The 17,629-nt window shown below is 54.5% G+C and overlaps 1 protein-coding gene across 1 annotated transcript; it reads right to left on the bottom strand.

The window, feature by feature from the left end:
• Positions 1-321: 321 nt before the first annotated feature.
• On the bottom strand, positions 322-10,984 carry LOC128977896 (ubiquitin carboxyl-terminal hydrolase 36-like; the record flags this gene model as incomplete). Its single annotated transcript, XM_054395590.1, has 18 exons — positions 10,513-10,984; positions 10,221-10,442; positions 9,388-9,498; positions 8,981-9,083; positions 8,315-8,382; positions 7,869-7,939; positions 7,437-7,519; positions 7,010-7,121; positions 6,568-6,708; positions 6,155-6,255; positions 5,773-5,860; positions 5,194-5,496; positions 4,418-4,543; positions 4,091-4,279; positions 3,413-3,592; positions 3,248-3,356; positions 514-593; positions 322-398 (listed from the first exon to the last, which is right to left on the bottom strand). Coding segments are annotated over exons 1-18 (2,636 nt in total), but the record flags the coding sequence as incomplete, so codon positions are not given.
• Positions 10,985-17,629: the final 6,645 nt, after the last annotated feature.

Here is a 17,629-nt window from a genome sequence, read left to right as displayed (position 1 = left end):
CTTCTGTCACCATCCCCAGGCCCTCTGCTTTGTTCTACCTCTCAAAGGAGTTGAGATCCAGGATGCTGAGGGGGACACTGATTAACCACTAATTAACCGCTCATTAACCTCCCAGCTTTAATTATCCACAGCCCCTAATTAGCCCCACAGCCCCTAATTACCCCCACCCCCAAAACCCATATAAAGAAGCCAAAACCTACAGTGGAACCCTAAAACCCATCAAAGGACCCCAGTGACCATGGTGGGACCCCAAAGTCCATCTGGAGACCCCAGTGATCATAATGGGACCTCAAAGCCCATGGGGGGGACCCAAGATGTCACCTGCAGGTCTTCATCAGGGCCTGGATGCTCTGGACAAAGCCAGCCTCTTGCTTCTCCTTCAGGTACTCCAACATTTTCTGGGGGAGAAATGTGGACAGGGGTGGGGACATGGAGACACCTGGACATGGGGACACCTGGACATGAAGGTACAGGGACACATGGCCATGGGGACACCTGGCCACATCTCCCCACCTGCTGCACTTCAGCGTTGTCCCCGTTGAGGATGGAGATGCCCAGCTTGAGGGTGGAGAACACCATGTCCCCTCGCTCCCCTGCCAACATCAGTCCCCATCAGCACCCTGCCACTCCTGTCACCGTGCCAAGGTAGCTCTGTGTCCACCTGAAACCTCCTGGAGGGGAGGTGTGGCCCTGGGGACAGGTGAAGGGCCCTCACCCTTGCAGGTGTTGCTCACCTGCAGGACCATCTCAGACGCTCCACACATGTGCAGCCAGGCTTGCTGGTAGAGCAGCTTCTGCTTCTCCTTTTCCTTCTCCTTCTCAGGGAAGGGCAGCAGAGGTCAAGGTTGGTTAGTGGGGGACAGTGGAGGTCAAATGGGGTCAGTGAAGACATTGGGGGGGTCAGTGGAAACCAATGGAAATCAATGGAAGTCATTGGTGTTCAGTGGTGGACAATGGAATTCAATGGTGATCAATGGAGGTCAGGGGATGTCAGTGGTGGTCAGTGGAGATCAGTGGGAGTCAGTGGAGGTCAGTGGTGGGCAACAGAAGTCAATGATGCCCAACAGAAATCCATGGAGGTCAATGGGGATCCTTGGAAATCGATGGAGATCATTGATTGATAATGAGGCCCCAAAGGGTGACCTGGAGGTTCCTCAAACCTGAGGCCACACCTTTCTTGATTAGGAGGCCCCATGGGCTCACCTGGAGGTCCCTCAAACCTGAGACCTCACCGGTGCTGCTGCTTCAGTGCTCATGGCACTAACATTCCCCCAGCAGCAGGCCAGGTTTCCTGGTGTCTTCAGTGAGGGCATTTAGTAAGTGCCTGGTTTTCTTCACCCTGCTGTGAGCTGGAAGCCAAGGCCACATTTCAGACAGGGATTGCTCCTTCCTTCAGGACAGAGCTGTTCCTTCACTGCTAGAGCTGATGGTAGCAAAACCCCATCATCGCCTTGGACTCTCAGTCTGTGTCCTTTCCACGTTTCACCAGTAGCAATCAGGTCAAGTTCCCAGTTTCAGCAATCTGAACTCTGTCTCCCAAAGCCTGAAGGGAGCAGCAGAACTTCCACCCACTGCACTCAGGAGTTGCTTCAGAGCTAAGAACTTAATTTGGATTTTCCTCCCAACCAGATTCCCACTTGCCCAGTTTTGCCATTCCCAGTTTTCTGCATTCTCCTTTGTCTCAGGAAAAGCTTTTGCAGCATGCTGCCTTGCTGCTCCTTGGAGACTGTCTCCTTGGGCTCTGTTCGCTGCCCTTGGATCCTGCAGCTCTTCCTAGATACTGCTCTCTCTGGAATTTCTGTCAGCTCTGCCACTTGCCTGCCACCTTCCACCTGAGACTGCTCAGGGCCTATCTGATGCATCTTTCTAATTTCAGGAGTTGATGAAGTAGGTGACAAACTTCTAAGCCTTCTTTTGAGCCTTTGTGACCAGCACCACTCAGCCCTTTCCCTCTGCTGCCTGCTGCTCTGCCTCTGCATGTCTTGGCTTCTGCTTTTTCTTCTTTCCTTATGCAGCTCCTTTTTTCCTTCACCTCCTTCTCTTCACCCTCTGACTTATCCTGAAGATGTCTTTTCAGCCTTGAATGCCGCTTACTGATTTCAGACATTTTTGTGCTTTCCCTTTCCTGGGGTGCAGCATCTTTACCCTTGGCTGGTTTCTCTCTTGAAGATTTAGATTTCACTTCGGACTGGCCAAGTGCTTTCTTCTGTGTTTTTCCCCTTGCTTGCATTTTCTCTTGCTTGGCTGACTCTTGTTTGTCAGCCTGTGGTGCTTTCTTTGCCTGGGCATCAGACTGACCTTTGGTGTCCCATGGAAATTCTTTCCTCTCAGGTTGGTCTGTAGCATGAGAAGAATGTTGGACCATCCAATGAAGTGTGGGATCCCTGCTGACTGTTTTGATACCACAGTGTGGAGGACTTGGCCATGGTTTGTTCTCTTCAGCTTGCACAGCAGTCTGAGCAGAGGCTTTAGCTGTCAGATGAGCTGTGGCAGACATGTGCTGCTCGGAAGGGGCTGGAGCTGGAGCTGCAGGAGATGATCCTTGCTGAACACCGAGAGACACAGCCTGCAAGACAGACAAATCCACCACTGGGCTGCCTGGCACAGCTCTTACTCTGAGATGCTCAGATCCTGTCTGGAAAGCCACGAAGAGAAGTGTCTTGAAAGCTGTGAGGTTCAGCCATTGCACTGCTAAGGAGCCCTGCACTGCTAATTATCAGCACTGCAGTAGTGCAGCTCCCTTACAAAAGATCCAGTTCAAACCAAATGCAAAATCAGGGCTACAAAGCAGCACTGCAAGCTGTGTCCCTTCACACAGGGCCTCACTGCAGCGTTCCTGCTTCTCCCCATTCCACCTGCTCAAGGCACCTCAGCTGCCCAGCACCTGATACAGTTTCCCTCTTTTTACCCTTCAAAGATGCTTGGGTTTGCCTCCAGCTGTCAGCATAGCAAACTTTCAATTACTAAGGCAAGACCCTGCAGCTTAGCTGCCATCTTCAGAGGGTGGTGTCGAACCAGCCTGACCTAATGAGGAAATGGACTTGATTTCCAGCAGCCAGGCCTCCTTGTCCTTTCACAGAACAGATATTTGAGAAAGCCTGGCTTGCTGTGAGCCACAAGAAGGGCTAGAAGACGAGGATCACAGGCAGGTATCATTTTGGAGGAAAATTCAGAACAAACCCCAACAAATTCACCTTTTTTTGCCTCGATTTTGAGTGTAGTTCATAGTTCTGAAGTTACCAAATACTGTCCAAGCACCCCAGATGAACTCGCATTGCTCCACTCCTCACAAAGCTCTGCTTCCCGGGCAGCAGCAGCACAAGCTGGTGGCTGGCAGCTACCAGGACAGCCAAGAACTGTCCAAAAGAACCCGAGAACCCACCAGAAAAGTGTCACCACCTGTCCTACTCACCTGTGCTTGAGCCTGCTCCAGCTCTGAGAGCTTTTGCCGCAGTTCTAACAGCTGCTTTTCCTTCTCAAGCACTTGCTGCCTCAGCAGCTGCTCCTGTCTCAAAGGCTGTGGTATTTCTGCAAGAGCTGGAGGAGCAGAGGCACCAGCCGTGGCAGAGGTAGGTGCAGTGGATTCCTCTGGCTAGAAAAGAACAAAACCTGTTACATTTTAAATCCTGATGGAGTCAAGGAATCCTGGAGCTCTTTTGCTTAGAACAAGGTCACCGAGCCCCACCCTCAACCTAACACCCGCATGGCCATGAAACCAATCAACTAACTCCAGCTCCCTTAACTGGTATCACCATCCAGTACTGGAGCTCACTCTGTGTAGCTGTTACAAGCTGCACTGTTAATGCAAAATGAAACTAAACTAATTTAAAATGTTTGCTCCCACTAGAATTTGCTGCTGTGACAGGGGGACGTCGCTTAACAGAAATTCATCCATGTCCAAACTCAAGAGCACAGGTTTGAAATAGGCAAACCAACACCACCCACCCCCCCCACCCCCAAAATGCTCTGCATTCTGGAGTGCCTCTGCCCTGCCTACAGAGCTCAGAGTGCAGTGCCTGCACACTTAAGGCACAAACAGGGATGGCTGCATCTAGGATCGTCTGTTCTTACAGCAGGCACACAAACTGACCCAGGGAGCTGCAGGCTGAGGGCTCACAGGGGTGCCAGAAGCATTCCCATCTGGAGGTAGAGGTTTCACTGGCCAAGCAGGATCTAATGACTTGACTCTGACATCCAGTGCGTGCAGCTTCTCCAGGGGGAAAATCCCATCCCACGTCGAGCGCAAGAGGAACAAACTCTTCCGAGTATCTGTATCCACCTGCAACGACAAAACAACCCCAGGGCTCCTTCAGCTCCTGTCACATGGTGCCTGAAGCTTTGCTGGCAGAAGTGACACAGTGTTCATTTCCCAGGCACAGATCTGGGTTAATTCAGAACTCTTCTGAAGTGCAGAGACCTTCTCAAAGACAGAGAGAAACATTTCAACCAGGTTTGAGGCAAAAGCCTTCAGGTATGCTCCTCCCACATTCTTGACGATGGAATCCATAAGATACATAGCAGGGAGCTTCTGTGATGGAGGAGCCTGGAATCATGAGAAGAAAGGGAGAAGCTGAGCACAACCAAAGCACATCTGAAGGATTTCAAACCCAGAGATTGCCAGGCTCAGAAACCTCTTTTTGGTTGCCACCACAAACACCAAGGGTCTGTGCCTGGGATTTCCTGCTGATCCAAAAACCCAATCTGGTCGATGGATGCTCAGTTCAGAGCAGAAGCGGAATCGTTTAGCAGTGAAGGCTCTGTGACAAGTGCCACTGTCACCACCCCTGTGCATCAGACCGAGCAGGAATCGGACATGGAAGCACTGGAGCCTCATGAGGAAGCCTGCTTGCAACCACAGCACAGAAAGGGAAGCTCAGCACTGCACCCTGCTTCGAAGCTCAGCCCCTCAGGGATCACAGAATCAGCACTTCAGTAGGGTTGGAACACTGAGGTTTTCTCTTACAGGCAAAACCAGCCCCCAAGACGGGCTTGCAGACAGCTTTTCAACCCCACGCTTCAGGGCAGGCTGCAAACCAGCCCTCAGCCCGCTGCTGCCCTGCTCTGCCCCTCTCCTGCCTCATAGCACGACATCTCCCCAGGCCCTCCTTGCCCTCAAGGCCACCCCAGCCCACTGGGTCCAGCTGGTCCCCCCAGCAGCACAGTTAGGAGCAGCAGGCAGTGGAACATCCAAACCTCGGCCACTTGTGCCTCTACCAGGGAGACGATGCTGCTGGCGAAGGCCACGTTCTGCTGTGCCAGGATGGTCAGCTTGGTGATGTAGGACTTGCTGCTGCGTGTCAGGCACTGCAGCTGTGCCAAATAATCCTGGCACGTGTCTCCTGACCCCTCTGCCCTGGGTGGTGGGGACCCAGCAGGAAGCTTTGGCAGGGTGGCTCCGCTCAACAGCTCTGACCCTGTCCCAAATGCGCTGTGGGCCACAGGGACTCCGACCTCCTCCAGCCCAGGCAGCTGCTTCCCCGACAGCAGGTCTGGTCTCTAGACAGAGAGAGGAGTTCAGTGAGAAGTCCAGGAGCCAAGGATACAGTGACCCTGCCCTCCCCAGCCCCAACCTTGGCCCCGCAGGATGCCTCCTGCAAACCGTCCTCCCTTGCGCCTGCCTCTCTGCCAGGCTGCGCACCCCCTGCCCTGGCAGAGCAGACAGAGGGGCAGCAGCTCCCAGCACCTGGGAACATCAGCCAAGAGCAGCCTTCAGGGCTCCCCTGGCCCATCCCTGGTGGAGACAGGGGCCCAGGGGGCCGCAGTTTTCCTGACCTCGTCTGGGATGCTGCCAGCGCAGCCGGGCATGCTGGAGGCAGCCTCGGCAATGGGCCCCTCCGAGCTCTTCCTGGGGCTGGGGATCCTGGGGAAGGCAGAGAAGGGCTGGAGTTAACTGCCAGGGGTGGAGCCTCTGCCAGAATTGCACACGAGAAAGATGAGCCAGAAGCTCTGAGGGGATGAGGTGGTCTTGACGTAGAGTAACACCGTGACAGGGGGCTGGTGCTCTCCCTGCCACCCTCCTCCGAGCCAGGGCATGCACAGGGCATTGGCGCTACCTGGGCCAAGCTCCTTCCCACAGCCAGCCCTGTGCTACCAGCTCTGTCCCAAATGCTGGGAGCAGGAGGCAGAAGGGCCAGCAGGCACCAGACACTCTCACCTCTGGTAGAACAGCAGGTAGGCCTGCTGCTTGAGGACCTTTCGGGTGTCTGCAGAGCAGACCTCCTCATCGTTCATTCGATACCACTGCCCATTGCTGGCCTGCAGAAGGAGAAGAGAGAACAGGGCTGGGCTGTGCCCAGGGACCTTCCTGGCACCAGGAGCAGCAGGAGCAGCACCCGTGGGCAGAGCTCCTCCCCCCAGAACGCAGAGGAGGTGCAGGGCAGGCCAGGGGGCTCTGCGAGAGCTGAACCTTCATGCTTCCTGCAGCAGAGCACAGCCTGTACCCCGCAGCCAGTGCTCCCCACCACACACATCTTGCTGAGCACCCTCCCTGCTGTGCCCTACAGGGACCCACCAGCACCCCACGGCCCCCAGTCCTGAGGCGGTGGCACGACAGCTCCCCGGGCTCACCTGCACGTAGCAGTAGTAGTGCCCTGTGTGGCAGCCGTGCCCAGAGTGCACCAGCACTGCATAGAGGCTGTACAGGAGGGGGTCCCCACACCGCGCAGACATGTAGGGGCGGACGTTCAGCAGCATGGGGTACCGCACGTCCTGCAGAGACAGGAGAGCTCAGGAGCCTGCACAGGGTATGGCTTTTGTGCTGGGGCAAGAGCAGCTCAGCTGCCCTAGCAGTGCCACCTCTCAAGAGAAGGGGATTCACCCTCCTTGTGCAGAGGTGGTGCTGAGGAAGGTGACAGGAGGAGCCAAACTCCCCCTGCACTGCACAGCTGGGGGAAGGGCTGCAGGACTGTGGCAGAGCTCACACTGGGCACAGGAGCACATACCAGCCTGCTCTGGGCACCAGGATCTTGGGCCAGGAGACAGCCTCAGCTCTGGGGTGCCAAGCACTCACCTTTGTGATCTTCCCTCCCCCACCATGGGCAAAGCGCTTCAGTGCCACTGTGAGAACATTGGCGGCTCGGTGGATGCTGAAGCGCTTGCTGGCCGACACCTTCTGCTGGCACCTGCACAGGAAGAGCTCCAGCTCTTCAAGCTGTTCCACCAGCCAGCTGCCTGCCAGACCTGGCCAGGCAGCAAACCCCATGGCACTGACCCTGCTGACAGCAGGCACTGCTCCAGGGCACCTGCTCATGGCTACGGCTGCTGGCCCGGGTCCTCCTCAGGAGAGAAGGCAGCCTTCATGGCAGGATTTCATGGCCATATCCCTCACAGCTGAGACGTGGAGCAGGTAGAGAAGCCTTCCCGTAGGGCAGCGGGGTGCCCACCTGCTTGCCACCAGCACAGCCGGGCGCCTGGCCGCCCGCAGCCCCCACACTCACCTGGCACACTCGTAGGCATTCTCCCCGCACAGCAGCTCTGGCTTCACAAACTGCTTCAGCGCCTGCACCACGCTCGTGGCCTCCTGCAAGGACAGAGGAGAGGTCAGGCCACGAGTGGCCTGTCCACGCCACAGCCCTGAGAGATCACACAGAGCATGGGCACAGGGCCACAGGCTGCACCAAACCCCTGAGCCACACCAGCTGGGCACTGCCCAGCACCTTGAGAGGCGGCTGCAGGGCCCCCTGCACCACGGAGCCTCACACCCAGCACCGGGCAATGCCCTGCCAGACAGAGAAGGCAGCGCAACAACGACAGCTGCTTCCCTCTTGCCCGCGCTGTGCCTTGGCACTGGCAGGTTCAGTGATGGTGCAGCTGCAGGAAGAGCCCCAGCACAGCAGGGCTCCTCCCCAGCCCCCGCCCTGCCGCTGTACCCCGATCTCCAGAGCCAGGTCCAGGTAAGGCTCGTAGGTGTCCGAGGTGCTCTTGCACTCCAAGCACATCACTGCCAAAGAAAGAGCACTGAGCACAGCCTGGCACAGCCCTGCACCCACCTCTACCCCCACCCCAGCACAGGCTTCCCTCCCTCTGGGTTTGGGCTCCGGGATGCCAGCACCAGGGTTCACAGCCTGGCCAGGAGGAAGGCTGCCAATTCCACTGTACCCTGGCACAGCCAGTGTGGCAGCCAGGGCTCCTTTGCTGGTGGCAACGAGCTGGGGACCCACAGACAACAGATTTTTCTGTCACCACAGCAGGGACCACAAGTCCCAGCAGCTGCAGCTGGGGATCATTTGCACATGCTCAGCAGTGCTCCCAAAAGATTTCTCCTGCGAGGCAGCCCTGAGAGTCCTAGGCCCAGGAGCTGGCAGCCAACACTCACCACGGGACCGCAGGGAACCACCGAAGATCTGATGAACCAGTGTCGGGGCCTGGCTCTGGCCATCCAGCCTAGGCACAGGAGCAGCAGGTCTCACACCGCCCCTCCACCACAGCCACCCCTGAGGGCCCCCCTCCCTGTGTCCTCAGGACAGCTCCCCGGTGTGCTCTGGCCAGCAGACAGGCTGCAGAGCTCCAGAGGCACAGGGAGGTCGCAGCCTCTGCCAGGCTGCTCTCCCAGTGCCGCAGCTCAAGGGCTGGCACCAGGCTCCCATGGGCACCTTCCTCGAGAAGGAGCCGCAGCTGCTGGCCAGAGCTCAAAGCTGTGCGCTGCAGACAGAGGCAGTGCAGGGCCCAGAGGAAAGCTGATCAGCCACAGCCACAGAGCGGCACCTGAGCCAGCTGCATGCCTGGGTTTCTCAGCAGCTGGCACAGGGTCCAGACCGAGAGCAGCCTCAGAATGGGGGGACAGGGCCACAGCTATGCTGGGACAGAGGAGGCAGGAGGAGGGAGAAGGTGGACTATGGCACAGAGGGGCAGAGAGCTGGGCCATCCAGTGCGGCCTCTGCAGTCAGTGCCTCCTGCTAGGAGTTCAACCTGGCACACATGTTCACCCCTCCCACGGGCACGGGGCACTAGTGAGGGCACAGGGCAGGAGGGCCACACATACTGGGCACAGCTGTTCAAGCAGGCTTGCTGCATGGCGTCGATGGTGTAGCGCAGGAACTCATGGGCATCCTCCTGCCTCCCGAAGCGGAGGTGCTGGGAAATGTCTGCAGGAGGGGCAGCAACCAGCCTCAGCATCTGCTGCAACAGATGCAGCTCCTCCCTCCCTCCAGGGGGCAGGGACTCCAGCCTTTGAGCCCTCTCAGCCCAAACCTGGTGTCAGACTCACACTGGCCATGGGAGAAGCTCCCCGCACCCCCCAGAGCCCCCAGCCCGCTCACTGAGTCAACCCAGAAGAGCTGTCTGCCAAGACCTGCCCCCATCCCAAAGGGTCTGCTCCAGCATTAGTCCCTGCTCTCCTGCATGGCTGCTGCGGGGCAGGGCAGGGCAGGACAGGGCAGCCACCCTTACTCTTGAGGTTCCGGATGAAGCACACTGGTTTTATGGCCTGCCCGCTGCTGGCAAACGCCTGGACCACGTGGTTCTGCATCGTGCACAGCATGCAGAAGCCTTCTTGGTGACCTGGAGCACGACAGCAGAGAGGACAGGACATCAAGGACAAAGCCAGAATGGGGGGACAAAGGACAGAGGATGGGGGTATCTCTGCTCAAACACAGCTCAGCCACCTCAGTGGTCCCTATGAGCTCTGTGCTGCACCACAGCTCAGGAGCACCCCGGGTACACAGGGACCAGCAGATGTCACCCTGGCTGATGCCATCCCACTCACAGTACCACTGCAACCCCCATCCCTCCGCCCCCCCCCCCCCCCCCTCCCACAAGAAATGACAGCATCCATGGGGATAGAAAATAGCCACACGTACTCTCCAGAGGAGCCCACAGGTTGGCCCTGAGGAGCAGATTCCAGCAGAGCCCTGTGGACAGGGCTGTGATCCCTGTGTGCTCCCCTTGGTCCCAGATCGGACCCTCCCATAAGCAGCAGCTGCTGCCTGCAGGCAGCCTCCTGCCCTGCCCTGGCTGCACCCAGCAGAGGCAGCACCTCCCCAGTCCCAGGGTGCAGAGCTGAGGAGCACTGCTAGGGCCAGGAGAACATAGGAACAGCCTCTGGCAGAGACAGGGGCAGCAGGGAACAGGGAGGGCACAGCCCAACAATCGCATCCCCTGCCAGGGCCACGCACAGAGGTGCTGAGTGCAGCGCGGGCAGCAGGGCAGGCAGGCGGCTCCTGCTCCCCACGGGCACGGCCACCCTGGCACTGCCACCCGCCTAGCCGAGGCTCCCCACTCACAGCTGCGGCCGTGCTCCTCGGAGAGCAGGTAGCTGGCGAGCGGCGCCGTGTGGGTCAGGCACTGCAGCGTGGCGTTGAGGAAGCAGTTGAGCCCCAGGTTGTGCAGCCCAGCACCGACCCCGCAGAGCCGCTCCCACCGCATGGAGAGGCGCCCCACGGGGAAGGGCACCTTCTGGGGCACGGAGACCCCGTCCCCTCGTACTGCCGGGGCTTGGTCACTGCCTGCAGGGAGAGGGGCGATGAGACACAGGACTCAGGAGCCCCAGGAGCCCCCTTGGCCCTCTCTACCTACCCTGTTTGCTGGTCAGCTCCTCCTTGGGGCTGCAGCGGTGGCTGGCAGCCTTGACCCAGGGCTTCAGCTGCTTCCCCCACGGCTGCTCCCCCTCGCAGCAGAGGCCACGACTGGCAGGCTCAGACTCTGCCTTCTGCTGCCACAACTCCTTGGGCGAGGCAGACAGCAGCCAGCCCAGAGCCCTTTCCTCACCCAGTTCCAGCCGGCGCCTCTTGGCTGCCGGCCCCAGCACCTCCTCCAGCTTTTTCAGTCTCCGCATGGTGCAGACGATGTGGCCACGCTCGGTGGCCTCAGCTCTGCCGTCCCAGTCCACTGAACTCCCTCCTCCTCCTCCTCGTGTCCGTTGCGCTCGGCGTCCCGGCACAGGCTGAGGCAGAGGCGCGCTGCTGATTGGCTGCAGTTGCAAGGGGGGGCGGGACCTGCGAGGGCATGTCCGTTGGGCTCTGTGATGCCCATTGTGTGCTGGCACCATAGCACCGCCGGGAGGGGCTGGCCCTGTCCTACTCCAGCCCCCTGGCCGCGTTAGGCGCTGCGGGCAGTGGGACCAGGAGGGATCTGAACGTGGCCTCGCAGCAGCTCCTCTCCTCTCCTCCTCCTCTGTTCCCCTGAACTCAAACGATTCTTCCTTTTATATTCCATTGGAGAAACAGAGTTACGATGAAGAATGCAGCTGTGCTGGACCAGCCTCATTCAAAATCTGAAACCAGCCCTACCATCTTTAGCAAGGTGTTGGCAAAGAAATTGGAACTACAGCAAAGGAAGAAAACTAAAGCTGCCTTCTTGAAATATAGACATTATGTTTCATTAAGAGCAAAATGCCATGGAGAAAGGAGGCTGGGAACTGAAAAGCCTCTGCCCCCACTGCGTTCTAAACAAACAAGCAAAACCAAACCCAAGCGGAAGAGATTTCCAGGAGTGGCTGGGGGGTGTCCCCTATGGATACCAAATTTTGGACTCATTACTAAGCCACTGTAGAATACATTGATGGGAGGCAACTTGGTAATAAAGGAAAAAAACTGAAACCTAGACCCAGATGAATGAGCCTGACACGAGCCTTGGAGTTGTCAGAAGGACAGAGATCTGTTCAGAGCTGCAGCTGGACAGCAGAGAGAATGAACGGAACAAACTAACAGAAGCACAGGGATGGGAGCGGAAGCTTTAATGAAGACAATCGGAAGATGTAAAGTAAGAGTCAAAACGATGCCAGTTACGAAAGGTGCTAAATCTATCATCCAAAACTCACAAGAAATCTCCTTCCAGAGAGGTAAAAAGGGACAGGAAAGCTTGAGGCTTTTCCCTGTCGCACCAACAAAGCCCAGGGGGGAGCAAGAGTCTTATTCAAAGAAGTAATCCCCAGTTTGGCAGCTCCCTTAGAGATGCCATCAGATAAAAAGGACCCCATCTGACATCAGAGGTTAGACAAAATGTATCTAAAATACAGGGTCGAAAGAAACTGATCACTAAAACCTGATGGGAAACATCCCTTCAAGAGCTGATGGCTCTGCCCTTGGCCTTGTTAAGAAGAATTCCACCCAGTTTCAAACTGAAGATGAACCCCTATGAACTACTCCAGGGAAAGCCCTACCAATACCTGCTTTGCCAGGAGACTTTCATATGCTGGGAAATCGTGGTCTGAGGCAACTTGTAACACCTTTGGGTAAATACTTTCATCGTTCTGTAGATTTATTGTTTCAGCTTCTCCAGCGACCTGAGACCTCCCAGCACATCTCTTCCATCTAGGAGACTTGGCCTGCGTCTGGACCTGGGGCAACAAACCTCTTAATCATGCACCTGCCTCCCTGGAAGGACACCAGCAAGCAAGAGGCATCAGAACATGCAAATGACGTTTCGAAAGGCATCTGTGTTTTCAGATCCACTGAAAGCAGGCTGCAGGCAGATGTGAGTGGGAAACGGGTCCTTCCATGCCTGGCATCTGTAAGCACTGATGTGGGATCCAGCAGTGTGCATGCCTAGTACCCAAAAATCTGCCTCTGCAGATAACATAAGCCCGAAGACAGACTTTTAATCACACCATGTCTTTAGAATATTTGATTTCAGTTTTGAGCAGTTGCTAAATCCCATTTGTAATTTCCCAGGCAGTGGAACAAGCCACCAAAGCCAGCGGTGCAACATATGACAAGAATGAATAAACTGCTCTTATTACAAGAAAAGATGCTGACCCTCATTTTTGGGTACATCTTAGAAATGTCATCCTGAGCTGTTGGAAGGGTTTAGTTCATCTGTGAAACGTGCAAACCATTCTGGCTGTGAAATCCAACACTGAGAAAACCAAGCAGGGGCTACACACCAAGGGCAACACCTACAGTCCACCCTCAGACCCACACGAGGCAAGAGCAGAGAGGAAAAGGAAAATGTCTCCAAGAAGATCAATGGCTGGGCCCAGGTAAGGGGCCTTGAGCCACAGGAGGATTTGCAACATCCTTGCTGGATTGATGGGTGACAACTTATAGCCATGGACAATCAACAGGGGGTATGTATGCCTGCGACCTATGAGTTATAATCCTGGCACTGCTAAAACGGGACACGGCTTGTGCAGTCATGTTGGAAAAAGACCAGCAAACTACCTGGCACAAAAATGTGGGAACCTCACTTGGATTGGGACTTGCCTTGTACAGACTTCACACAAACCTTATCCCAGCACAGCTGAGCTGCTGGGGCAGCTACAAGCCCAGCAGCCAGAAGTCTTTACTACCCAGCTGCAGTAAAGATGCCATTACCCCTCCTGTATAGGCAAGGGGAAAAACAAGGAGGGCAAAGGATGCAAAATGGATAAAAATTTGAGCCCAGCTCCAGAACTGAACTCAGGTAAGGGAAACACCACCTTTGTGTGACCAAACTCAAGGATGCAACAAAACAGAAACTCCAGGATTACTAACTTATCATTGCTCAGTGTTTTACTCACAAGAGTATCAGGCAACCTTCCAGTATTGACCAGCACCAACCACTGGCACAGCGACTCCTCCAGTTTTTATTGACTTTGGGACCGAGACACAGAGATGTTTGCCAGCAACCCCTGCTCCTAACCGGGGCTAAACATTTTGTGCACTGGGAAGAATGGGCCCTGCATATTCAGAATAATGCAACCCTTCTGAGATCGTATTTGCCAACAGCTAAATAACCCCTTCATAAAGAGGCCAACTCCTTCCCCTTCCTCTACTGGATGATTTCTCCCCTGGCTAGAAGCCGGTGAATTGGGAGACAGCAGGAATAAACTTGTCTGAATCGCTGAAAATCCTCTCTAATGCAACTGCAGACAGCAGGATCTGATGACAAAAAGCAAGAAAACAAATTCAGCAAACAACACCAAAAATCCCCTGCCCTTGCATTTGGTGATAACTTCAACAAGAATACTTTGTGCAATCATCAATATTTCTTGTGGCCCCTCTGTTGATGAAACCAGCTGGACGGATAAAGCAAGATGTGGAAAAACACAACAGTTACAACTCTGCCACCCAGTATCACCAGATGCTACACCTGAAGTTTTGAGGGTTCGTGGCACCCTTTGCAACTGTCTGGCTGCCAAACTTCCCTTAATGAAAGCAGCCGGGTTTAGCAATGATCTGCACTGCAGCTGCTTGTACCCTTGCCTGTCTTAACAGCTCAGTGCTGTGGTGGTTGCACTCACTCATGCTTTAGAATGAAGCCTGGTCAGCAAACACAAGATTGAGACTCATCTGTTGCCTTACTGCCAACGAAAGCAGCTCTTGGCCTTTAGCTTCTGCCCAAGCTTAGACTTGCAGCAGCGCTTAAGAGAGCCGGAGGAATCCGCGGGGCCGGGGCAGAGGGCGGCGTGGGAGCACGGCCGGCTCCGCAGCGGCAGCCAGCAGCCGCCGGGCAGAGACGCGCGGTCCGGCCCCGGGAGGACGGACGGCACCGCAAGGCCCACCCCGGAACCTCCTCCTCGCCCCGCTGCCGGGCAGCCCCCTCTGGGCCGGAGACAGCAGGGCCGGGCACAGCAGGGCCGGGCACCGCCGCTCCCCCATGCCGTCGACGGCTCCGGTGCCGCTGGCGCCGTCCCGCTGCCCGCTGCCCGCTGCCGCGGCGCTGGAAGCGCTACGCGCCAGCTCCCACCCGTCTCGGTGGGGAAGGGCCGGCCCCAGCCGCCGCTACTGAGCGGCTCCGGCAGCGTCTGGGGGGGTCGGGAGGGGAGTGGGCCGCGGCTAACGAGCGCTCGAGGGCACCCCCTGCCGCAGCTCAGCTCCCCGCAGCTCCCCCGCCCCGCAGCCTGCGCTGCCCGCTCCAGCCCGAATGGGGAGCAGAGGCTGGGGCCACTGCCCGCAGCAGCCAGGGCAGGCCACGGCTTGGCTGCGCCTCGCTCCCGGGCACCCAGGCTCTGCCCGGCCTCGCTCCCGGGACCCTGCAATGCTGAGGCGCTGCCAAGGTGCCAGCTGGGGACACCTCCCCAGGTAGGACCTTCCCGCTGTGAGAAACGAACTCACTGTTAAGTTTTAAATATAAAAGGTTTATTATAAATAAAGGCAAACAGCGCTGGACGCATAGCAAAAGAGAGTTGCTAGAGGCGCAACCATAGCAACATGGGCTGGGCTTAAATAGCGTCGGGAATTACCTCAGGCTCACGGCTCCACGAATCCCCTTACGATTCCAAGTACGCCCCCACCCCTCAGTCCTGCCCCTCTGTTGTTGTTATCGGCGGTTTCATCCGGGATGGTAACCTCGCTGTTCTTGATGATCTCCAAGGCTCTGCGGCTGGACAGTCCTCCAATCAGTCTCCGATTCTTCCCGTCCAATCCCAATCCGGCTATGTCCCGCCATTTACGAGCAGCCAGTCAGTTTAGAGAAGTAATTTTACAACCCCCGGCAGCATTCAACACCCCCTCCCTCCCCTGTGCGAAAGCCAAATACGACAATTTACTTCTCACAATCCCTCCCCTTCTTTTCCACTACTTTTGGCTTGAGCCTTAATCAATTACCTACTAGTAGGGAAAGAAGGCCGGGATTATTAATACAACTCATTTAACATTTCAAACAATAACAATGACGTTAAATAAAAGCAATTCCCAATCACCACCAACAAAATATGATAAAGTTACAGTTAGGTAAATACATTTAACAAATAACTTTGACCTTTGTGCTGTCTACAGTCTGCTGTTGCAGTGTGCTGGAGTCGAGACCAAAATACGGAACAGGAATGCTGATTTCCAAGCCCCCTTTGGCTTGTATTTGTTCGATACTTAAACAAAGGTAAACGAACAATAACATGTTACACGTTCCGTCCATGTTAATCAGTTCTCCCACCCTGTTACCCACTATTTCACATGGAACTTTCTTTTGCTACTTATGGCTTTGATTTCAACACGCATCACAACATCATGGCTGAGCCATCGAAGGTGATAGCGCCTGCGCAAGACTGGAGTTGTCCATGCACGAATTCCCATACTCCTTGCTAGTATCTTCTATGGGATGGAATTGCATGTGTGCATTCTCAGACCTGAATCACGAGCTGTTACCACTCGAGCGGATGGAGATGGCCAGTGTCAGCAAGGACGAGACCATCCCAGACCCATTTCCAGAGCTTTCCCAGATGCCAGCAAGTCCACCAATGGCAACGTTACTCCCCTACAGTACCACAACTAAGCCACAAGAAAAATTTCCTAATTTGGCTATAGCGCTGTAATGTTTTCTTATCATTAGGCTTTTAGGGCCCCACCAGAAAGGAGAGGCCTAGACAAGCATTCATTTGCCCTTCGGAACAGCCAGTGAGGTTAGTACTGTTAAGGCCCTGAAGTCTCTTCTACCCTACATGTTTGATTCAAAAAACGTCAAGGTTATTTCTTTTCTGTCATTTCTCCGCTTTCAGGGGGAGAGCCTGTGTTATTCATTGTGTCACTGCACCAAGATGTTGAGGTGGTCGATCAGAAGCAACTTAGAAAGTTAGTTTATTCATTGTTAGGTGTCTCAATTTTTGCTGTTATTCTTATTTTGGTTACTAGCCTTGTCTGCTATTTCAACGATTGTTGCAATTAAGTTGTTTCCACAGTTCCTGTTAACTGTTAATTGCTGTTAATGGTTCACACACGTTACAATAAAGTTTACGTTTTGCTATCAAATTCATTAAATATATATTCATTAACAATTCTATAATAGGTGAAAAGGCAAAAGAACTATATGACTTTAATAGTTACATGTTTAGTAGGCTGATCTAACATGTCTGATTCCACTTGGCGAAGTCACAGTGATAATTTGCGTTCGATTTACCACACTGAATTAGTTGGGTAAGGCACGGTATAACACAAGGCAAAAACGTTAAAGCTGCTAAACCACATAACAAATAAAATAAGAGTTGTTTTATCCATGGTGCTTCTGGTAGCCAGGATCACAAATCAATATCCCAGCCAGCCCATGTCTGAATGGGCACATGGGCTACTTTTCTAATATCTGTGGTCAACTGGGTAACCACTTCACCCACATCCCGAATTTCCAAGCAGCAATTGGAAATATTTAATTTCCCACATACTCCTCCCTCTTCAGCCAATAAGTAATCCAAAACCATGCGGTGTTCTAAGATTGCAGTGCGCATCTCTTGAGACTGTTGATTCCAGAGGTCTATAGCAGTGCCAGTTTTATTGGAAATGATTTCCAGAACTGCTTGCAAGTGAATTTATGCAATTCAGGTTATAAATTGGTTCTCATGCCCCTGTTATCAATTCATTAAGATTCCAAGTGGCTGGCCCATAATGTTTTATTACCCTTTCAGGTGGCCATTCATTGTTTCCCCATTTCTGTGTTTCCCCTATTTCCACCCCAACAGATCGCTTGAGTGGTGTAACTCCTTCATTACCCAAATTATCATAGACTCTTAATCCTAATTGAGGACCCTCAGCTTCTGAAAAAAGAAAAAATAGAGGCCGAATAATTCCAATATAACAAATACCTGACCAATTTGCTGGTAGTATTGTATAAGCAGTGTGTCCACAAATCCAGTAATGTCCTTTCTTAGCTTTAGCACCTTCAGCGAAAGGTCCACCTGCAGTTTTTGGATGCTGTAAATAAGTTGTATTATGGTTTCCTAGAGGGCTAAAGAAAGTGGTATTTTTCTTTCCCAATTTACTATGTATTTGTCCAGTACAATACCAAG

The sequence above is a fragment of the Indicator indicator genome, chromosome 34, assembly GCF_027791375.1.
Source record: "Indicator indicator isolate 239-I01 chromosome 34, UM_Iind_1.1, whole genome shotgun sequence".
Taxonomy (NCBI): domain Eukaryota; kingdom Metazoa; phylum Chordata; class Aves; order Piciformes; family Indicatoridae; genus Indicator; species Indicator indicator.
Note: the sequence above shows the minus strand (reverse complement) of the source record. Positions and strands in the feature narration are given on the sequence as shown.